The sequence below is a fragment of the Emericellopsis cladophorae genome (genome assembly GCF_022114955.1).
Source record: "Emericellopsis cladophorae strain MUM 19.33 chromosome Unknown NODE_40_length_209357_cov_118_235785, whole genome shotgun sequence".
Lineage (NCBI taxonomy): Eukaryota > Fungi > Ascomycota > Sordariomycetes > Hypocreales > Bionectriaceae > Emericellopsis > Emericellopsis cladophorae.
In genome coordinates this window covers 140,334-162,621 of record NW_026250965.1, presented here as the reverse complement: position 1 = coordinate 162,621, position 22,288 = coordinate 140,334, and the positions used below count along the sequence as shown (strand labels likewise).

The 22,288-nt window shown below is 57.3% G+C and overlaps 8 protein-coding genes across 8 annotated transcripts; 6 read left to right on the top strand and 2 right to left on the bottom strand.

The window, feature by feature from the left end:
* Positions 1–650: 650 nt before the first annotated feature.
* On the top strand, positions 651–3,704 carry J7T54_001982 (uncharacterized protein; the record flags this gene model as incomplete). Its single annotated transcript, XM_051508140.1, has 4 exons — positions 651–1,660; positions 1,716–1,996; positions 2,049–2,646; positions 3,137–3,704. 4 exons carry the CDS (start codon positions 651–653, stop codon positions 3,702–3,704), a joined length of 2,457 nt encoding a protein of 818 aa, XP_051360750.1.
* A 1,539-nt stretch (positions 3,705–5,243) lies between these two features.
* Positions 5,244–6,174, top strand: J7T54_001981 (Extracellular metalloprotease-like protein; the record flags this gene model as incomplete). Its single annotated transcript, XM_051508139.1, has 3 exons — positions 5,244–5,477; positions 5,531–6,048; positions 6,102–6,174. 3 exons carry the CDS (start codon positions 5,244–5,246, stop codon positions 6,172–6,174), a joined length of 825 nt encoding a protein of 274 aa, XP_051360749.1.
* Positions 6,175–7,670: 1,496 nt separating this feature from the next.
* J7T54_001980 (uncharacterized protein) lies at positions 7,671–8,789 on the top strand (the record flags this gene model as incomplete). The annotated part of the gene is made up of 1 exon (XM_051508138.1): positions 7,671–8,789. The coding sequence occupies one exon, from the start codon at positions 7,671–7,673 to the stop codon at positions 8,787–8,789; it is 1,119 nt and encodes a 372-aa protein (XP_051360748.1).
* Positions 8,790–9,357: 568 nt separating this feature from the next.
* Positions 9,358–10,269, top strand: J7T54_001979 (uncharacterized protein; the record flags this gene model as incomplete). Its single annotated transcript, XM_051508137.1, has 1 exon — positions 9,358–10,269. The coding sequence occupies one exon, from the start codon at positions 9,358–9,360 to the stop codon at positions 10,267–10,269; it is 912 nt and encodes a 303-aa protein (XP_051360747.1).
* Positions 10,270–10,447: 178 nt separating this feature from the next.
* Positions 10,448–11,197, bottom strand: J7T54_001978 (Adaptin ear-binding coat-associated protein-like protein; the record flags this gene model as incomplete). Its single annotated transcript, XM_051508136.1, has 1 exon — positions 10,448–11,197. One exon carries the CDS (start codon positions 11,195–11,197, stop codon positions 10,448–10,450), a length of 750 nt encoding a protein of 249 aa, XP_051360746.1.
* Positions 11,198–11,757: 560 nt separating this feature from the next.
* Positions 11,758–13,014, bottom strand: J7T54_001977 (uncharacterized protein; the record flags this gene model as incomplete). Its single annotated transcript, XM_051508134.1, has 1 exon — positions 11,758–13,014. The coding sequence occupies one exon, from the start codon at positions 13,012–13,014 to the stop codon at positions 11,758–11,760; it is 1,257 nt and encodes a 418-aa protein (XP_051360745.1).
* A 2,193-nt stretch (positions 13,015–15,207) lies between these two features.
* Positions 15,208–17,995, top strand: J7T54_001976 (uncharacterized protein; the record flags this gene model as incomplete). Its single annotated transcript, XM_051508133.1, has 3 exons — positions 15,208–15,437; positions 15,498–17,125; positions 17,172–17,995. The coding sequence occupies 3 exons, from the start codon at positions 15,208–15,210 to the stop codon at positions 17,993–17,995; spliced, it is 2,682 nt and encodes an 893-aa protein (XP_051360744.1).
* Positions 17,996–19,277: 1,282 nt separating this feature from the next.
* On the top strand, positions 19,278–22,208 carry J7T54_001975 (uncharacterized protein; the record flags this gene model as incomplete). The annotated part of the gene is made up of 1 exon (XM_051508132.1): positions 19,278–22,208. One exon carries the CDS (start codon positions 19,278–19,280, stop codon positions 22,206–22,208), a length of 2,931 nt encoding a protein of 976 aa, XP_051360743.1.
* Between the last annotated feature and the right edge of the window lie 80 nt (positions 22,209–22,288).

Here is a 22,288-nt window from a genome sequence, read left to right as displayed (position 1 = left end):
TAGGCGGGCAGTAGGGAGCCATCTTATGCTGTTGGTTCGGACGCACATAGTGATGCCAAGGCATCACTGCCCAAGTTGGTCGAAGCTTGCTTTGGTCGTCTTGCATGTTGGAGCGTCACCAGAGCCTATCCCAAGTTCATGGGCATCTCCTATCCTTTATCGAATCCATTCGTCAGGATTGCAAGCCAGGATGCACCGTGAACGATGATGTGCCGTCGAATCGTGACATCAAATGCTGCAGGTTATGACGGACGGCAGGCGTTCGGAGTTAGTCTGGCGGAACCCCGCTCACGGCTTATGTCATCCTTGAACTGAAGTACATCCGAATTCGTCACAGCTGCCCGCGAAAAGTCGTGAACCCCGTCTGTCTGTCTTGGAAATCTCACCAAGCAAGCCAGCACGCACGATACACGAATGTCGCGCGCTACTCAACCCAACCCACCAACGCCGTCGCACACCCGTCTAGAGTAGGACACTATTCTTCAATTGAGGCAGACACGGATTTCAAGGGTCTTGCTCCTTTCCCGCGACGTCAGAGCCGCGCAGCATTCCTCTTGCAGCCCGGAATCCCGGTTCGCCCATCGACAGCTCACGGGGTTGGGCCACCCTCAACGTCAAACTCCTGCCGGCTCACTCACGCCCGCACGCGCATGGCACCTCCGGACTTGACGCCCAGGCCGGGCACATCCTCGAGCAACCCGGCCGACGGGTCGCCTGCGGGCTACGGGCGCTCGTGTACCAACTGCTCGCGCGCCAAATGCAAGTGCATTTTCAAGTCGAGCGTCGGGAGCTGTGAGCGATGCCACCGCCTGGGCAAGGACTGCCAGCCCATCGCGGCGTCGAGGAAGCGCGTGGAGAAGAGACAGACCCCCTCGAGGACGGCCCAGCTCGAGGAGAAGCTCGATGATCTCGTGTCCATTTTGCGGTCCTCGCAGGGGGGCTCCATGGCTGGTATCGCGGGTGGCAGGCAGCCCTTTCCTCCCATGTCTGCCGAGTCCAGCTACCCTCCGCCGCCTACGAGCCGCCTGGACTCGTTGGCCACTGCTGCTACGGCGACAGATCCTCAGGGCTCGAACAATGCGGCCGCCGCTGCTGCGTACCCAGCCATCACAAAGGCCAACAACAGCAATCTCAATGCAAACTACAATGAGAGCGACGACAACTCGGAACCAACGCCCGCAGAAGCAGAGCTCTACCTGCAAAAATTTCGAGCGTGGCAGCAGAATCTGCCTTTCATGGTCCTTCCGCCCACCATGGACGCAGCCCAGCTGCGACAGGAGAGTCCGTTCTTGTGGCTGTGCATTATGAACATCACCAGCATGTCACTACCGCAGATGCAGGCTTTGAAGGAGCGCGTACGCAGAGAACTGGCGGAAACCATGGTCATACGGCACGAGCCTTCGATGGACATTATCCAAGGACTCATTGCCTATCTGAGCTGGTCATTCATGAACTCCGGCCCCGGCTGGAAGCCATTCTTGATTCTGTTCTCGCAGCTGGCCATGAGCGCTTGCTACGAGTTGGGCCTGACCAGGTCTTCTGCTGAAGAGGAGCATTTTGCGAGATGCTTCAAGGCTTGGGTCCCCAGGCCGCCGCAGGTCAAGCTGCGAACCTCGGAAGAGAGACGAGCCATAGTGTCTCTCTGGTATCTGATATCAATGTACGTCGGGTACAGGTGAACCATGCGATGCGCACCACCACTGACAATTTTGCAGCATATCCACGTTCATCGGCAAGACAGACTCACTACGCTGGACAAATCATATGGAGGAATGCCTCGAGGCACTAGACCAGGGAAAGGAGCATATCCAGGATGCCATCCTGGTCAGCCTCGTCCGAATCCAGCTCATTGCTGATGAGACGCACAAACTCGTGATTCAAGACGTTCTCAAGGGCGAGACTTTTGACTACACGCCAAGTTACGTGTATCGAAAGACGTTGCTCAGCCGCTTGCGAATTTTACGCGAGAGCCTGGGCCATGTGGCCAACTCGAGCTGTAAGTGTGATTGGCAGCAACAGACGGAGAACCGTACTGACAGGACCATCAGATGTTGTACAGGCCCACCTGTATGCGACAGAAGTCATGATCAACTGCTTGGGGTTCTTCAAACCTTCCGTGCCAGAGGCACAACGGCTCGACTCAATGTACTCTTGCCTGCGCGCCGTGCGTGCGTGGTACGATGTCTGGTTCTCGATTCCCATGACGGACATTCCAGGCCTCCCATTCGCGCTGCTGGTGCAGCTCTCGCATGTGCAAGTTGCCTTGTACAGGTTGTCCACGTCCGACGATCCTGCGTGGGACAAGGAGGTCCTTCGAAACACGGCCGATCTCTTGCTGGTCTTGGATAAGATCATTGAGCGATTCGAGGCCATGCAGACTGTGTATCCCATGAAAACGGGCAAAGACGATGCCGACTCCACACTGTGGTGTCGAGCGACCAAGATCATCAAGAATATCAAGGCCAGCTGGGAGCCAGCGTTGACGCAGCACTACAGCAGCAATAACAGCAACAGCAACAACAGCAACCCTGGGTATCCGACACCGAATAGCCAGGGCCATGGTGTACCCGTCAATGGCGGAGGGATACCGATCGGTATGGGCCACACGATGGATCCAAATCTCCCCGACACGACGGCAGGCATGGGGTTTGTTGATATGCCGTGGATGATGGACATGTTTGGACCTTGGGAGTTCAATTAGGCTATGCTAGCTAGGTTTGCCTTGGCTCGCTGTACAAGTATACCCTGCGCTCGTCGCGCTTTGCCCTACAGTGTCTTGTCATACGTGGTTGCATGTATAGGTGACAATGATTTGTGTCACCGCGCCACGTGGTTCCTGATTTCATAGTCGCCCAGGGATAGATAGACTAGGCACGTCGCATCTTTCTAGAGTGATCCATGTGAGCGCGTTGATCACTGACGTGATGAGCATGTATGTAGGAATGAGTCCATCAATCAAGGGCTGGAGGCCGCGGTGGAGCACGCACCATCAGGGTGCCCAGAGCGCAATTGGACTTCACCTCTACGTCTAAACGCGTGTATCCCCCATTGCTCTTCCCTCTTGCATGATGCTGAATCGACCGCGTAACCGACAACCTCGACGAGGCGATCCCCAGACGGGCAGTCCGCGTCCTAGCAATCGCGGCGGCGGCGGCGGTGGTTGCGGCGCAAGAGGTGGCAGAAGCTCCCGACACAGCGCACCACGACTTAACGGCAACGTCCCTGGCACCCACCAAGTCATACCGGGAGCAAGCGTCTGGATTGTCCTCAAAGAGGACCAGCCCACGGGCGACCAGACACACGGCATCATCGCGCAAGTTCTGACGCGGGGCAACCATCCTAGAGGGATCAAGGTCAAGCTTCGCGATGGCCAGGTCGGACGGGTGCAGAGAATGGGCGCACCCGTCACCGAGACCGCAGCGCCGCCCCAGACGACCGACAGAAACGAACCACCGTACTCTACGATGAACGCGACGAGTGCGACAAGATTCACGCACCGCTACACGGATGTGCGCTACGAGGACAACGAGGATTATGCATCGGAGCCTCCGCCTCGCTCCCTCGCCGACTATCTCCCCGACGAGCCAGAGCCGCCCACGACGCAGACGAATAATAATACCACCGTGACGGCGACCTGCCCTATATGCGAGGCCTTTGAAGGAGATGAGATTGCAGTGTCGCACCACGTCGAGCGAGAGCATTGAGCGTAAGCGAAGTTGCTATCGCGCCTTGCCGCGTTATAAAGCACCTTCTACACTTGGAGCCTCGCCCCAACTCGGGTGGCTGCTGGAACTTGAAAATCACGCATCCTCGCGCACTCGTGACTCGGGGGAAAGATCATTATACAGCGCACGGAGTACTATACCCCACGCCGGCAGTGAAGCCAGATGTCTTGACGGTACCTTTGCAAACACCTTCAAACACGGCTCTCTGGATGGTCAAAGATAAGACACAGTACATATCCAGCTTCCCGATCGCGGCAAGGAGGAGGGGCTGGCCAGCCGGCGGCAGAGACAATATATCAGGTTCTGACTTTTGAGCGAGATGGGGTGCATCTGCCGGAACTAGTGTCTGCCAGTAAGGAGACAGGGGTTGTTACTGGAGTGGCTGGACGACATGGATGCTGGGGGGTCACTTTCATCCACGACTCTGTCAGGCGCTGTCGATTGGGAAGGTCAGAATACGCGCATGGCCGAGTTACCGAGGATTCGCTTCGAGCCAAGACGCTGCTTCATTTCGCACGTTGGAGATGACACGAGATGTCGAGCACTGGCATCTTGACAGCTGCTACTATGATGGTAGGTAGCTCGATGCACGACCAAGGGCCAAAGCTACCCGCGACCAAGTGAGAAAGAAGAGCTATTAAACCTAAATGTTAGCGATGGGCCATCAATGATGGCAATTGTCGATTTAGCTGGATTACGTCCACAATCTTCGACCTAATTGACGACCCTAGTCGGTGCAGCAAAGTGCCGATCACCCAAGCCACATTTCCACAGACAGGTCCCATGAGTCCACGACGCCCACGGACATCTTCTCGAAAAGGAAGCTACTTTTAATTCGCTTGGCCTGGGCAGCCTCAAGTGCCATGCTGTGGCGCTCGAAACAGTAGACCTCGATAGCCTCCGTCTAAGCATAAGTTTCTCCGCCGAGAAGTGCGGTCCAAGGGAACATGGAGTTTACGGGACTTCCAGCTCGCTGGAATTCTCAACCGCGTGTGTAGCGCCCACGAGGACGATGACCTCTACAATCTACATACTGTGGCAGGATGGGACCCGTAGATCTCAACTTCAATGATCAACCACGCGGATAAGTGCTCAGTGTCGACTCGAGAGTCGAGAGTCCCGACTCCAGACTGAGGAAGGACGGATCCGTTTCCAGCAGACATGGGGTCCAGCGACTCCAGCCGGTCCACTTGACGGTGCTCAGGCTGCAGGTCGTGCATCTGCACTTGTCCCCAAACGGTTGTTGAACAAACTACCATCGGCTCACGATGCGGTCCGGGCAGCTTCCGTCTGAATGAAGCAGGAGGTCGTCGTATATGCGACGCCTACGCTTACAAGAGTGTGGATTGAAGGCCGGCCACATCCCGCTGGAGAATAGAGGAGGTGTGGTCCTCGCTCGCAAGACACTCTATAAAAGTCCCGGTGTCTCACATCTCGACAGACTTGAAGAACCAGCTTCTCTCACTCAGCCTTCCCAGCATCTTCAGTCCAGTCTATTCCAGTCCAGCCCAGTCTATCATGTCTCTCAAGGCCATCCTCCTCTTCGCCGGCGCGGCCCTGGGCCACACCATCCACAGCCGCGACACCGTCCGTGGCTGCGGTGCCCCCGAGCCCAGCGACGAGCTCCTCCAGGTCTCGCGCGAGTTCGCCAAGCAGGAGGCGGACGTCGAGAACAGCTTCAGCGCCCAGGCGGCCATCAGCGTGCCCGTGTACCTGCACTCCGTCGCCTCCAGCCAGAGCACCGTCCTGAGTGTGAGTCGTCCCTGACTTTGCCTCTCCCAGACCACATGTCTAACACCCCGTAGGATGCCACCCTCCAGAACCAGTTCAACGTTCTGCGCAACGACTTTGCGCCCTCCGGCGTCAACCTGAGGCTTGCGGGCACCACAAAGACCGTCAACCCGACCTGGTCCCGTGACCGGGGCGAGATGGAGATGAAGCGCGCTCTCCGCAAGGGCGACTACGGCACCCTCAACATCTACCTGCAGGACGACCTCGGCGGCAACCTGGGCTACTGCTACTTCCCCACCAACGCGCCCTCGGGCTCGACCGCCTTTGTCCGCGACGGCTGCTCCGTCCTCGCCTCCTCCGTCCCCGGCGGCTCGGCCACCGGCTTCAACCTGGGCAAGACCGCCACCCACGAAGCCGGCCACTGGTTCGGTCTGTACCACACGTTCCAGGGCGGCTGCACCAGCACCAATGACGGCGTCGCCGACACGCCCGCCCAGAGCAGCCCCAGCAGCGGCTGCCCTATCGGCCGCGACTCGTGCCCCAACCTGCCCGGTATCGACCCCATCCACAACTACATGGACTACTCCCAGGAGTGAGTATATGCTCTTGTGTTTTCGTGACAATTTTGGCTGACGAGATGGGCAGTTCTTGCTACGAGGAGTTCACTGCCGGCCAGGCGGCGCGCATCAGCAGCTTCTGGAACGCGTACCGCGCGTGAGAGGCGGCGCGTGGGTTGGATGTGGGATGGACAGATGAATGTCATGACCTTGACGAGTGCTGAAATAGGATCTGGAAACGCTGGGCAGATTTTGAGCATGGCGCGCTGCTGCCGCTGGTTGGTCGTATATATTTTGATTTGACGGTACATAGGACACTGCTGTGAACGTATTGAGTTCCCTTCTCTGAGACCACTGGACACTGCCATAGAAAGACTCGAATCGCACAGGCCTACCCGTCATCAAGCAATGAGTGCTAGCTGATGTCTCCATTCCCGCTCGCCGCTTGCTTCGCGTATCCCGTGAGCCCCTGAAGAGGTGTTGGGGCAGGGGCATTCTTCTCCTTGTCACCACGGTACTGTAGATAGGGGGCTGTAAGTGCCGACCAGCCCTAGGGGTGTTTTTGCGGGCTGCTTTTCTTGTGTCTTCTTGCGCTGTTTAGGTAATGCTTCCCTGTTCATAGTTGCGCTGTCTTGTTTGGCGTGCCCTTGGCGGGCAGGCAAAGAAGGTTGGTTGAGGCTGGTCATTCTTCGCGTCCGAACTATCTTGTGTTTTGATGTTTTGATTTCTGTTTATGCCCCGTTTCTTTCTCAGCTTTGTTTCGTAGTAATGGTTTCCTGTCTCCTTCCGAGTCGGTAGAGCGCGCCTTGCGCCTGAATATGTCGGCAATCTTGCGGCGCCAATGCATCTTGACGGTGGGACCGTGGGAGACGATGTTGATCTAACGCCAAGCACGTTGGAAGAGTGCTAAGGGGAAAACAATGTTTGGTATTTCAGTCTTCGGCCTCTCTGGCGCCAAAGGCTCCCATCACATGTTGCGATGGTTACTGGTGCAGTCACCTGATCATGGCATCTCCTGTCTTGAACTTTATCTCTTCATTATCATGCGCAGTGACAAAGCTACAGGTCAATGGCAGGGTTAGAACGGCCGTAGACGAGGTTCTGCGCTTATAACAAACCGAGTTTGATGTTCAGTTGGCGTAGATGGATGGTGTCACGCATACATTGTAGACTGCCATAGCGAACACAGGCCCAGCTTCTGTTAATCAACTACACGTAGAAGACGTCAAATATGTTGCCAACCTCACAGCAACACTCCGAATGCATTGAGAACTTGTCACGAAACTGATTACATGTGACATCCGAAGCTTAGGAGCTCTCAAAATGACTCCTTTTTGGTGTTCAATGGGAAAATCTATCCTCATATCGTGGCCAGAGCAACAAGAACTGGTCAGTACCTCAGGGCCCGTGCCTCTTTGTAAAATCGATTCCGAGACGCATTCTTGCTCTATTGTGCCCTTGAAGTACCAGGTAGTCATTGAAGGAAAGAGATTCCGGGTAGGCAAATAAATACGTTGAGGTGCGTCCGATCGACACTCAGCTTGGCTTGGCCTGCCTCAATCAACGTTTCGTCACTCAATCAACATTCTCCTCTACACACCTCAAGACTCGTCCCTCTTCGGCTCAATGGCGCACCACCGCCGCCACCACCACTACCATGTCCCTCCACATCGCAGCACGAACCAGTCTCCCGGGTCACCTCCGACACCAGCCGTCCTCTAACCTGGCTCTGGCTCTGGCTCGCTCGCGAAAACAGCGACGCCTCCACCTGGCGCCTCCCTTCCTGCTCGATGGAGGCCCTTATGTACCCCGTTTTCAGATGCTCAGTTCGCGCGATGCAGCCCTCAAGCGGTCCCGCGCCTACGCCCATCTCCGGAACTGCAACCTGTGCCCGAGGCTCTGTGGCGTCAATAGATATGAGACGACGGGCATGTGCCTCGTCGGGGCCACGGCCATGGTGAACACCATTGCGCCGCACTTTGGCGAGGAGGCCTGCATCCAGGGCCACCATGGCAGTGGCAGCGTCTTCATGAGCGGCTGCAACATGAGGTGCATCTTCTGCCAGAACTACGACATTGCGCACCAGAGAAAGGGCATGGATCTCACGCCCGAGGCGCTGGGTGAGTGGTATCTCAAGCTGCAGGACGTGGGCAATGTGCATAACATCAACATTGTCACGCCGGAGCACGTGGTGCCTCAGGTCGCCCTCTCCATCCTGCACGCCAAGGACCTGGGGCTCAAACTTCCCATTGTGTACAACACGTCGAGCTTCGACTCGCTCGATTCTCTGCGCCTGATGGATGGCCTCGTGGACATTTACCTGGCCGACTTCAAGGTCTGGAACGCGGCCTCGTCCCGGCGCCTGCTCAAGGCGGACGACTACGCCGCGACGGCCAGGGAGTCCGTCAAGGTGATGCAGCAGCAGGTCGGTGATCTGTGCTTCACGCCAGACGGTGTCGCCAAGCGAGGGCTGCTGGTCAGGCACCTTGTCATGCCGGGGATGGAGGAGGAGGGTGCTGCCATTATGCGCTTCTTGGCCGAGCAAGTGTCTACAGACTGTTTCGTGCACATTATGGAGCAGTATCACCCTGACGCCCACGTCGGCAAGAAGACTAGGCGCAAGCCAAAACAAGGCTCCGAGGATGAGTCTGTCAGGTACGCCGAGATCAATCGTGCCGTCACCCACAATGAGGTCTCTCTCGTGCGCAAGGCGGCGGAAGACGCTGGACTGTGGCGTTTCAATGACCCGCCCAGGCACGAGGGGTTTGCCATCTGAGTGGCTGCACATCTTCAATGAATGTGCATAGGCTGTGATACCATGCTGGGAATGGGATACATGGACCAAATAGCCCAACTGTTCCTCGAGTCGGTTGCAGACATTGCTTGCAGGCACAGTTCCGCTCCGAGTTCCTGGAATGCTGAAGCGATCGGGACGGCTCAAGAACGAGGCCGCACAAACAATCCTTATGTACGTGTCCGAAGAGGGGGCATGAGCCATTGGGAACTCTGCTCAATAAACTGGGCTCCATTGCGTGCACAGATCACGTCGGTCCTTGTTCGCGCCCTCGGAGCGCACCGCGCACCAGGCTATTGGGTGACCCGAACAGACTGGTCCCCAACACCCTGACCACCCAGTACGAACAACGTTAAAGCTTGGGCCCCCTCGGTGCTCGAGGACGCCAGGAACAAGGTCTTTCACACTCTGGGCTCGGCCAGGGCGGAACTTCTGGCTAGTAGACCCAAGCCATATAATTGGCAGGGAGCGAGTACGAAGAGGAGAGGGACGGCCTCATTTTGAATCAGCAAACACACCATTCTATCCAAACCATCGACATAAACACCACATGATCATCACCATGGAATCGCCTTCAACATACCAACCCGAAATAGTCCACACATCCGTCCCAATGACACCCCCTCCCGAGAAGGCAGACTGCGGCCGCCAGCAGCAGCAGCCCCTGACGATTGTGCCGCCACCACAACCGCAGGGTGTTGAACCTCCAACGCCAGACTCGCTACCCAAGGACTTCCCCTCTGGCCACTGTTCGACAAGCAGCGAGAGCATCTGTTTCAGCAGCAGACGCCAGCGGAACCGCCCTCGGCGTCAATCCACCCCCGCGTATGAACTTGCGTGCTCGCCCCGCGACCCCTTGTCGCTCCACACGGAACGAGCCTACCTCCACCAAGAGCTCATGAGGCACGCGGCATGGTCTCAGAAACTCTACCGAGATCACTGCCTGGCGAATGAAACCTTTAGAGCCGCCGGCAACGCCAAAGAGCAGCGTCGGTGGAAGAAGAAGCTGAGTCTGCTGCGAGAGAAGATCAACGAGGCCGCCTGCCAGGAACGCGTCATCTACCAGCGCCTGGGCGACTTGACCTTTGCACTCTCTAGCCAGGATCGGTGGACACATGCTCAGCGTGCCACAACCCTGACCTACTCGCCAACGACACTGCCACGGATGGACTATGCGACGGACTGCAAGGAGCCCAACACGCCCCGCGTTCTCAATGCTACCTCTCCGACGTTTGTGCCTCGGAGCGTGTCCTTGAACACGTGCTTGGAGCCCGAGCGAGGGCTGGATCCAATCGGGGAGGATGACGAGGGCTATGCCGATGTCGTTGAAGACCATTCTAGCAGCGAGGCCGGGGATATAGAGGCGTCGGCCCGCGAAAGACGATGCTCCTTGTCCTCGCCCGTCTGTTCGCCTCTGGAGAAGCGTCTATCTCTGCCGGATCTGCCGGCCTTGTGGTCTTGAGTGGATTGTCTACTGCATGCTGGCGTCGGTCAAGGAGGGGTGTCTTTGCATTCAAGGGTCGTTTTAGCATTACATCAGCCATTAAATCATCAGCGTTCCGGCCAGCCGGATCGGTCCGTCTACATGTTCTCTCCTCCCCCCGCGCATGTGTGTACTTATTTTGCTTTTTGAGAACGCCTCATGCAAACTCGCCAAATTGACCGTCGTCAAACCCCAGCTGCTGCGCTGAGCGCCTCTTTCTTTTCACATCATCTGCAGTCGGTGGCGGTGGAAGACTGAAGCCACCACCGGGCGGCGGCGCCAATGCGAAGGACTGCAGATCCCCTCCGCCCGGGCTCTCCTCGCCCTGCTCCTGCTTCTCCTGTGCCTTTCTCCTCCCGATGCCCGTCTTGCCGAGGTTGACTGTGATGGTCTCTCCCTCCTTGAGAGAGTAGTCCTTTGCCTCCTTCTCTGGCTGCTGCTGCTGCTGCTGCTGCTTCTGGCCGCTGTCCCAGCCCAGGACCCGACGAGCCTCCTGCAGCGCGACGCCGAAATCAAAGGCCTCGCTCCTCTCCTCAAAGCCGATGCCGAGCACGGCCTTTTTGCCAGACGGATCGCGCACCGTCACGGCGAAGAAGCGAGAGCTGTCGATGACGGGCTCCACGGCGTTGGCGGCGCTATAGGGACTGGCCGCGAAGAGGGCGCCCGTCTTGGGGTCCTCGAGGAGGACATCGACCTTGAGCGTGTCCGAGTGGGACGTCTCGAGGAGCCGCAGGCGGGCGGTGAAGATGTGCCGCTGGGGCTCGGCCGTCCAGGTTGAGGCGGTATGGCCCCGGGTCGACTGGAGGGGTGGGATGTTGTAGACGTGGACGGCGGGACCGACGAAGAGCACGCGCTGGAGGGCGTCTTCGGGGAGGGCGTGACCGGTCGCGGGGTCGATGGACTCCATTGTGCAGCGCGGGAGGACGAGAGACACGACTCAGAGCTTGTAATGGAACGGTGGTGCTCGGTCTGGAACAGTGAAAGAGTGCACCGCAAGACTGATGGTGGCAGGATTCGATATGCCGTGGACTGGACTGGTCATGGATGGAGGGGCCCTCTTGCCGGAGCGGCTGCAAGCGGCTGGCAGGGGTCCCGGGTAGGGCGAAACACCACTGCCGAGAGCTGCACGTGATTGCCCTGGTCTTCACCAACCACGATCTGTCATCCACCCACGACCTTGACCCTTGTCTCCATGTCGTGCCCAGGAGCAGCATGGAGTTGCATCATGGACCCGTGGCGATTGCTTCTGCATTTCTATGCTACGGCTACAAGGCAACACAGGGAGATAGTCTGCTCTCAAGATCGATGAATACTTAGGCATAGTACCGATATGCTCATGACGCAAAGCCAAGTCACACTGTAATACCTACCAATTCGTATGCGCAGAGAAGTCGGCAGTTCAAAGGATCTATTTCCAAACTCACTGCCAAGCACCAAACCCAAGAAACACTTATTCCGACTGTCCTGCTAAGTAAACATCACCTCGCTTGGTTCTACAGTCCCTGCTTGGGCAGTCAGCTTCTTGCGCTCCTCTTGCCAATGAGCTCTCTCCGCGCGTCGCATCTGCTCCAGCTTCGTGGCGCGATGCACAGTCTCGTGTGGCTCTGGCACAGTCACAACCCGGGGTGTGCTTTCCAATGCCAAAGTGTCCCGGGTGCCAGGATGGTGCTTCAACGCGGGGAGGAGGAAGATGGCGCTGTCCGACCCAGCCCCCTTGACACGATACAGCCGAGAGAGCATGTCAAGTTTGATCAGTGCCGGGCTGTGGGCGGCGGCGTCGACAGATCGCCCGCTTACACCATTCAGGGATGCCCGAGCTTCTGTTCCGATATGCTTCCGCTCCGCCTCGTCAAACAGCCCATGGATCACTCGCTCCATATCTTCCGTCACGTTGACCAGGACAAATTTGCGCTGGGCCTCCCTTTCATACTGTTCTGAATCGCGAGATTTGTCCACGCTCCTCACTTGCAAGGGCGCAAAGGCCGCGGGAGTTAGAGCATCCAAGGCTTGCGCATAGAGATACTCCAACTGCAGTATCCTTTCGGCGGACTTTTCTTCTCGGAGTAGTAGCTGCCCTACCAGGGTATTCTCAAAGTCTTGGAAGCCCACGGAGTTGACCTCAGGTACCAGTGCCATTATGCCGCCCTTGCCCGCCAGGTCATGATCCAGAATGCTGAGGCACTGGTTCGCGTGCTGGGTCAGGTGAGCGTACGACACTTGGGGCTGAGGTTCAGGTGATTTTCTGTCATCCTTGGCTGATTCGTGGCATGTAGCGAGGGGACAGTGGTGTTCTGCACCATGCCGCTCGGACTCGGATGCCACGTGGTTGTGAAGAGCCCAAAGTGGTCGGTTGTGGTGCTCGTCATCGTTGGCGTACGGCGCCGACAGATCATTCAACCAGTCGAACGCTTCGTTCTCATCGAACCGCGGGGCACAAACATCCTTGCGGTAATTCTCGTTATCGATCACGCCGAAAGTCGTTGATAGTGATACTCTGCGGATGAGAATGGCGAGAGATTGCGCATGCTGCTTAAGTTCGAACAAAGTGGGCGCCCTGCTTCCCGACAGATACGAGCAGTTGACATGCGAGAGCGTCTTCAATTCTTGGGGCGCGAGACCTTGAGCATAACCCCCAGCTGTAAAGGCACTATCGTATGATATAGCGAACTCGGTTGCAGGGATGGCTGGGACGAGCGATTGGGTTGGTGTCTTTGAGCTCGCCATGCTGACGCAGTAGGGCCACGGAAAGGGGCTTCACTTTGAGTATTGAGACTACTCAAGTCGGGAAGACAAACTTGTTGCCCTGATAAATGCGTCTCGACATGCTTGCCCTTTATCACTATTGCACTTCTTTGTCTGCTCGCTGGAAGTTCTATCTTGGGAACAAAGACGAAGGTACGATGAGGCTTACAATCATAACCTCACACGGACTCGGAGCCGCACTGCACTGGCCACGCCGGCAGACGCTCGGGCAAGACACTGCCACGTTAGACCACATCCCAAATGATAGCAAAAACAGCGCAAGTAGCCGTCACCAGGGCGTTCACACACTTTGGGGACGCAGGTCTAGGTCCTGTGGCTCGCTGACAATCAATCAGTGGCCTTGCAGAAACCGCCAGTCGTTGAGATTGTGGCCGAGAAATGGTGCTGATAGAGCGCCTCGTCCTGCATGTAGCTGGGCGAGTAGGCCAACGGCAAGATCACATGCCTCACCAGCAACGCTCTCCAGGTACTCCGTATGGCAAGCTTTGAACGTTGCCAAAGCGCTGCGATGACACTTCGTGTGCCTTCGTTGTTCTTCTGGAATGCGGTCACATCGGTCGAGTCGCGGGTGAGAAACACCATGACGCTGATGAGGTTATGACGAGGAAGCTAGCCGCTATTGAGAGGCCGCAGATCATTGTTGGATGGTGTGGTGGGGACTCGACCTACGTTCGGTGGGATCCCCACGGGTCATCGCTCGGCCGCAAGGGAATTTGAGCTGTCCAAGAGGTGCTGCGATCGGATCGTCCCACAGACGATGGACCTACTGCCACACTGGATAGGCACATTGTCAACATGACCGCTCGAACTTGGACAATGGCGTAAAGCTAAAAACGTATTCTTGGTCCAAGCATAGCAGCCACTTGGAGGGGGCGCACACCTTAATTACGTGCGCCGAGCAGACAGACGCGACGAGGGGTTGGCTGCACTCTTGCTCATCGTGCTGATACTATTTTATTTTCCCTGCACAGTAGCGTCATCGGGAGTATTGATGGGTGCATGGTCCACGGCAATCTGCGCTGGCCCCATCATCAAACACTTGGCCAGTCGAGAAGTCGAAACACCTCCATGTCGTCGTATCGAGAACATTGCAAACAGAAGGTTGCCGAGGAAATGCTCGCCGGCAGGCAAGCACCGCCAGCATTTGATGTTCTTCGCTGGTCTTCCCTTGGGCCGATGGCTGGATCTGAGACTCTTGAGTCAGGGGTAGGCACTCGGGAACCAGACATCCTTGTGAGATGTCGACGGCGCGGTCGAGATTCGTCGGGACCCACCGTAGAGACACGAGTCCCAGCCCAGCAGGGGTTCTTTACAGATTTTCCTGCAGCTTCAGCTGCGATGCTCACCAGGGATTCAAAGGGATGTGGGCGGCGATCAGGTAGAACAGTCTGGGCTCGCGTGATGCAGCACAGTTATCGATTTTATTTGAGGGAGGGCGGCGCAAATGCACCAACGATTTTTGTCAATAAGGTAGGCTGTGTTTGATGCTGGTCACGCCGTTGTTGTTGTTGTTGTTGTTGTCGTTGCTGGCATGCTGCTGTGACCAGAGCTGGAGCTCTCAGCTAGTGCATGCGAGCTGAGACACGGCTTATTGCTGGCGCTAGGCCACAGTCTCAATCGGGGGACTGCTGCTGGAGCGATAGTTGGAGCCTCCTTAAACGCCCTCGCCAGCAACGTCACTTTGCGAAGCCTCGCTATAAGAAGTAGATGGTCGTGCACAGCTCATGTATTTTTCATACACTGCTTTCGACCATCAATACGCATTCCAAGTCTCGAAGTTCATGTTCGTCAAACCCAGACACTGACGTTGGCATCGCGCTAAAGCTCCGTACATCTTTGACATCATTTAACTCCTGCGGTCGCCTAAGACAGCCCCACTCGTCTAGCTGCAGGGCCTGTGCCAGTGCAGCGACCCCCGGGCCTGTTTACGGCAGTGACTGGACGCCAGCAGCCTGCGTATCGATCCTTCCTTGAATTGCTGGCACGCGCCTTGGCAGCACATTTTCTGATATCACCAACTTTGTGCCCCTTCTTTGCTGTACCATTCTCTTGCTCCTTCCCTTTCCCAAACCCGGACCTGTCACCAGCCAGGTACCCAGTACCTTACCCAATCGCCAGCGGACGAGCTTTCAGAGTCCAGCAGCTGTCGCAATCATGGGTAACTTCATATCCTGGATTCAGACGAACCTTGGGGACACGCCGGGCTCCGACTCGCGCCAGGGTGATGCCCGCAGTGAGCAGCCTCAGTCCCTCTCGGGCATGGTGAGCACTCTTGTGCCTCTGCTCGTCATTTCCTCCATCTACATCATCATCTTCCTCTTCCTGAGGCGATCTAAGAGGCGGTTCTACGCGCCGAGAACGTATCTGGGCGCGCTGCGAGAGAGGTGAGTACTCATCCTCAGCATCAATCACACAGCCGCCAGACCCTGACGAGGAAAAAACAGTGAGCGATCGCCTGAGCTACCCAGGGGCCTCTTCAACTGGTTCGGCAGCTTCTGGAAGATCCCCGACGAGTATGCACTCAAACACCAAAGTCTCGATGCCTATCTATTCCTACGCTTCCTCCGTGTTTGCACGGCAATCTGCTTTGTATCCATGATCATCACCTGGGTTGTCCTTTTCCCCGTCAACGCGACGGGCGGCAATGGAAAGTCGCAGCTGGAAATCCTATCGTACTCGAACATCGACATTGACACCGAATACAATCGCTTCTACGCCCACACCTTTGTGGCATGGATCGTCTACGGCTTCATCATGTACACGATCACCCGCGAGTGCATCTTCTACATCAACATCCGTCAGGCCTACCTCCTGACGCCTCAATATGCGAGGCGCATTTCATCGCGCACGGTCTTGTTTCTTTCTGTGCCTGACGACTATCTCGACGAGGCCCGTCTGCGCACCATCTTCAGCAACGATGCGGTCAAGAATGTCTGGATCGCCGGCGAGACCAAGGAGCTGGACGATCTCGTGGAGGAGCGCGACAAGGTTGCGATGAAGCTCGAGAAGGGCACCGTCAAGCTACTCAAGGCCGTCAACAAGGAGCGAGCAAAGGTCGCCAAGAAGTCTGGGGGTCAGATCGCTCAAGGGAGCGACCAGGACGCTGAGCACGGCAACATTGCCGCCCGCTGGATCACCGACAAAAAGCGCCCCACGCACCGCACTGGTCCTCTAGGGCTCATTGGCAAAAAGGTCGACACAATCGAATGGGGCCGCAGCGAGCTGCACCGCTTGGTTCCCAAGACGGATGCGGCTCAGGCCGAGTTCATCGCCGGCAACTACAAGAAGCACAATGCCGTCTTTGTCGAGTTCCACCACCAATCTGACGCCCAGGCTGCGTTCCAGGTCGTCTCGCACCACCAGGTTCTGCACATGGCACCCAAATACACCGGCGTTAAGCCCGATGAGGTTATCTGGAAGAACCTGAACATCCCCTGGTTGCAGCTCATCATCCGCCGCTACGTGGCCTACTTCTTGATCGCCATCATGGTCATCTTCTGGGCCATCCCGGTGGGCATCGTCGGTATCATTGCTCAAGTAGACACGCTGAAGCAGCTGCCTGGCTTGACCTGGATTGCCGACATTCCCCAGGTCATCCTTGGTGTCGTGTCAGGTCTGCTGCCCTCCGTGGCGCTGGCCATCTTGATGGCCTTGGTCCCGATCTTTATCCGCATGTTCGCCCGCCTCGCCGGCGAGGTCACCGAGTCTCGCGTCGAGCTCTTCACGCAGAATGGCTACTTTGTCTTCCAGGTTGTCCAGGTTTTCCTGATCCGCACCCTTACCGACACGGCGTCCACGCTGGTTGTGCAGATTGTGGACAACCCTGCTTCCGTCTTTAGCATCCTGTCCACGGCGCTGCCCACATCGTCCAACTTCTACATCTCCTACTTCATTCTGCAGGGTATCACCATTGCTACGAGCGTCTTGACCCAGGTCATTGGATGCATCATCTTCAGCCTCATGTACAAGTTCCTGACCGGCACCCCTCGCGCTATGTACAACAAGTGGACTTCCCTCAGCGCCATCATGTGGGGTAGCACCTTGCCCGTCTACACAACCATTGTGGTCATCAGTAAGTCCTTTGGTCACGATACGAAGTCTTCATGCTGACCAATCAGGTATCACGTACGCTGTCATTGCCCCCCTTATGCTTTTCTGGGCCACCTTGGCGCTCTTTCTGTTCCACCTGGCCTACCGTTACAACATCCTCTTCATGACGGACACCAGAATTGACACGCGCGGTCTCTTCTATCCCCGCGCCCTCAAGCAGCTCTTCACCGGCCTATACCTTGCCGAGATATGCATGGTCGGCATGTTCGCCGTCTCCAAGTCGCCTGGCCCCGCCGTCCTGATGGGCATCTTCCTTGTCTTCACCGTTCTCTTCCACATTACGCTGATGCGGTCCCTGGGCCCTCACCTGTCTTCTCTCCCTCGCACCCTCCAGGTGGAGGAAGAAATGTTCCAAGAGCGCGCTGCAGTCAACGGTTCCGACCCCGAGGCCGAAAACGGCCGCGTATCCAAAGAAGATCCCAACGGCAGGGCTGGGAAGCTCAAGGGCATGGGTTCCAACTTGCTGCCCGGCAGCAAGCCCGGAGCTACGCCCAAGAAGGGCAACTTCCTGATGCGCTGGCTCAAGCCCTGGGTGTACGCTGACTACGCGGCGCTCCGTAAGATGGTGCCTCACGAGGACATGGTCGACATGCGCGCCGAGTACCCGCCCGAGGTTGAGCAGAATGCCTACTACCCCCCGTCCGTGACCAGTGAGACACCCATTCTGTGGATCCCCGCCGACCCGCTTGGCGTGTCCAAGCAGGAGGTTGCCCTGACGAGCAAGGTGATCCCCATCACCGATGAGGGATGCACGATGGATGAGAAGAGCAAGCTACACTGGGACAACGAGGGCGCCCGCCCTCCTATCTGGGCTGAGAAGATTTACTACTGATACCCGTACCTGGTACTAGCCGGTACAAAATGTACTTATGTCGGGGTAGGATAAGATTGTGAGGGGCGCTCGGCCGAGTTTGGTGATTAATTTCTCTGTTTAATGTTAATATATTGGATGTCTCATGTGGATTGATTGCCTAATTCGTGAAGCACAATACTATTGCCTACGTATTTACAGCCTGGGCCAGCCAAGTCACTGACGACATTGACCACGTTGGTCGTCCATATTCAAGCCGCATAGCGAAGTATCCCTGCCGTTTCCCCGATGAAACACAGCGATAGCGAGGAGAAGGATAAATTAATAACGCAACAATCCATTGTTGGTTGGACATGCAGGAAGTTGGAATTTGGAGAGCGCCTATCTGACCGAATGGGACGTTTCACGCTGCCAAAGGCCTAGAGCTGTCCCGAATCCAAACGTAACCACAGGGGATGGTTGCTTGCTAGGAACGTGCCTTGTTTTTGGCTCACTTGACAAGAGACCTTCCTTGTCGGGGACGAGGGCGCTGCTGAAAGTAGCAGACCATCATACCAGGTAAGATACGTAGGGCAACGAAGAGGCAGTGAAGCGGACGAGTTGCCTCTGATGGGGACCATCATCCATCACCGCCCTAGCCAGCCAGGGCCAGCCGCTGCGACGAAACAACGTACTCACAGCCAGATGAATCGTAAATCCGTCAAAGAAAGAGATCACATGTCATCTCCCATTGTATCATCCATCCCTGCGTCTCCCGCATGAACGCAGCACGCACCGCCTCCACTTGGATTCCCCCACCGAACAGAGTTCGCCGTCACCAGGACAACGCGCCGTGCCGCGTCAGGTAAACAGTCAACATGAGCTCCCACGACAACCAATGGCCGCACAGAGCCGGCTGCATCCGAACCAGAACTTGGCAGATTGGAGTCTGGAATATTGACTCAGGATCTGATTGCGCGCATGGGCTTGCAGGGCTCCGCGCTCCACGGCGGGTTGCTTGTCCAGCAGGGGCGGAAGGGGGCATCCCAAGATCGAGAGGGGACTGTTGATCTTTGTCTTTCATCCTTGGGTCGTCTTAGTTGACACATCTCTGCTTCATCTCCTTCTGCACCATCATTGAGAACCTTTTGTCTTGCGCGCAAAGGTTTCGCCCATAGCGCTGATCGCAAAGTACAGTACAGAAGAAGTGAAAAGCAGGGAACGAAAGACAGGAAGAATTTGCCCTCCTCCATTCGACTACTGGCGGGCGCGTCCTGGTGATGCCGTCATGAGAGCACGTTAGCCCTCACCCCGCGCAGCAACCATGGCCCTCCTCTTCGCGCTGGCGGCTTTGGCGACAGCGCAGAGCATACCGTACACGCCGACACGAGTGTTTACGTCCAGCTGCAGCAGAAACAAGAGCGACAGCAATGACTGCTCCGGCGCGGATCTCGCATACATCTTGACGGACGGGTCACTCCTGTCCTACAACTATTCTTCTTCGTCCACCGACCTCGAGGTGGTCACCGACACGCTGCCCTTCAACGACACCGATAAGGAGACGTACAACGCCGTCAGGACGAGTACGGGCCTGATAGTGTATGGAGGAAAGTGTGGTTCCACGAATGGACAGATGTGGACATTTACGACGAAATGGGAACAAGTCACCCTCATGAACGATGGCAACGGATATGGGCCGTGGTTCCTGGGTGGCATGGTCGCGCAAGAGTCCGACTCCGCGAACGACACGACTCTGTACGCCTACGGAGGCATGTGCGGATCATCGCAATCGGCGGGCGAGTACACCAAGACCATGCTGAGCATCGCGCCTGTCGACGAGGATCAGACGGCGATCCCTGACAGGGCGGGCTTCAGCTTGGGCGTGGCCTCGACGGGGGGGCCAAGAGTGCCCATGGCCGGCTTCAGTCTGACGACATTGGAGAATGGGGACACTGTCCTGCTGGGCGGTCATGCGCAGGCCGGTTTCATCAATATGAGCACGGCAGCGGTGTGGTCTCTGCCGGGGGAGACCTGGGATTTCGTCGGCATCAATGCGCCCAGCTCGACTTCGTCAGGAGAGCTGGTCAGGGACGAAGCTAGGGGTGTCTTCTCCCGCTCCGGCCACACAGCTGTCCTCAGTGGCGATGGGAGTAGGATCGTCATCTTGGGAGGTTGGGTCGGGGACGTTGATACCCCGGCGGAGCCGCAGCTTGCCGTCCTCGACCTTGGGAACGGATACGATGACTGGACGTGGGAGGTCCCCAAGGAGCAGCCCACAGATGGACTCTACGGCCATGGCTCCGCGATCTTGCCGGGAGACGTCATGGTCGTCTACGGAGGATGGACTATTAGCGGTGGAAAGGGCAAGAGAAGCGACAAAGGACTGAGTTTCCTGAGCCTTGACGACATGACCTGGTCGAGCAGCTATACGAACCCAAACAGCGCCAGTGGAGGCAGCGAAAACACCAAGGGCAGCAACAGCAACAACGACGACGGCGAGCACAAAGCAGGCGACAGTAAGGGAGAGTCCGACGCTGCGCCTGACAGCACCGACGATGGCTCAGGACCAAGAACCCTTGGTCTAGGTCTAGGTCTTGGCTTAGGACTGGGCCTTATCCTGATCGTCGCCCTTGTGCTCCTGGGCTGCCGTTACTGGCGGCGAAAGAAGAAGCGCGATAGCAGGGACTCGATGGTCCGAGGACTCACGACGAACATGACGCCGCATGAGGAGATGTCCGAACAGGATGACTTCTTCTCCGTCTGGGGCCGAGGCAACTGGGACGCGGGATCAATGCAGGATCCGTACAGCCTGGGACGCAAGAGCTTGGGATACGAGAGCTTACGGGGCCAAAGAGCTGGTCTCCACGAGCCCAGTGCCATGCCACCTCCGTTGCGGCTACCAGGCAACACGAGGCCCTTGCGAACAGGCTATGCACCAGCCCAGGGGAACCGCATCCACCCGATCCTGGAGGACGATGAGGACGCGGACTCGCGGAATCCTCACACACCCACGTCCGACGTGCTGACCGACCCATTTGCCACGCCGCCTACCGCGCCTGTAACAGCAGCAGCAGCAGCATATTCCCCTATGAGGGGACTGGCGACGCCTAGTCCAGACGGGAGACGACGCCACGATCCTGATGTGCAGGATTGGGTCTCCGATGTGGACGCCTCGGATGGCCTGCTCGCAAGGATGGGAAGGGTTTCGCCCACGAGGAGGGACGATGACAGCCGGACGGGCAGCAATCTCAGTGAGGCGTCGTCGATGATGAAATTCACGCCCAATGGACGACGGCAACAGGTGCAGCAAGAGAAGCCTGGGAGCTCCAGTGGCAGCTCGCTCAGCTACAATACTGCACAGTCCCACGCTGCCTCTTTCAACATGCTGCAACGCGAGGGGCCAAGTCTGCTGCTCGGCCACACGGGACCGGTATCCCCCGCCTACGACGACGACGAGGCGCCCGGGTCGCCGTCCAAGTCCAAGCCCCGACGCGGCTGGCTGGGTTCGCTTCGACGCGTGTTCAGCACGACGGACAGCGCCAGTTCGAGAGAGACGATCACACCCTCGCCACATTCGTGGCAGCACGACGATAGCCAGGGGTATTCGGAGGACCGCATGCCCGGACTGAGCGGCGAGCTTCTTAGAAGGAAGCAAGGTCGTCGCGACTGGGAGTTTGGACACCCACCTGAGCAGGCACACGGCGGTGGCCCGGGGCAAGACGACGCGGGACCCAGTGAGTGGGATATCGAGCGGGCGGCGGAGCAACGCATGGTGCAGGTCATGTTCACCGTGCCCAAGGAGAGACTACGGGTGGTCAACAGGGCGGAGAATGACGGGATCAGCGAGAGAAGTGTGGTCAGTGTGGTACCGCCGCACCAGCCTCCGTCGTCTCCGCCTCCGATGCCTGCCCCGACGACCACAAGAGGGGAGGAAGACGACAAGATCAAGCGGGTGACGCTGAGCGACGGTGATGTCTTTGTGGACGACCACATGCATCATGATGGTGGTGATCTGGGTGTACGTGAGAAGGACTTTCTGATGCCCACCGATGCGAGGAGTACCGGTGGCAAAAGCAGCTTGAGCCTGACGGACGACGGTGACAGTAGCTCACGGCGGCATAGCGCGGTCATTGAGACGGCGGAGACGATGACGATGGAGAGACCCAAGCCCGCGTCCAAGGTGCTGAGAATGGTGGAGAGCATTGAATCGGCCAAGAGCCTGGGCTTGGCCAAGGATGCTTATGTAGAAGGATAGGGCCAGGATGCTTTGGGGGACAACACACTTGGGCACGGGTAGCATGGAGTTTGGTGGTTCACTCGAATTGTCTCGGGTAC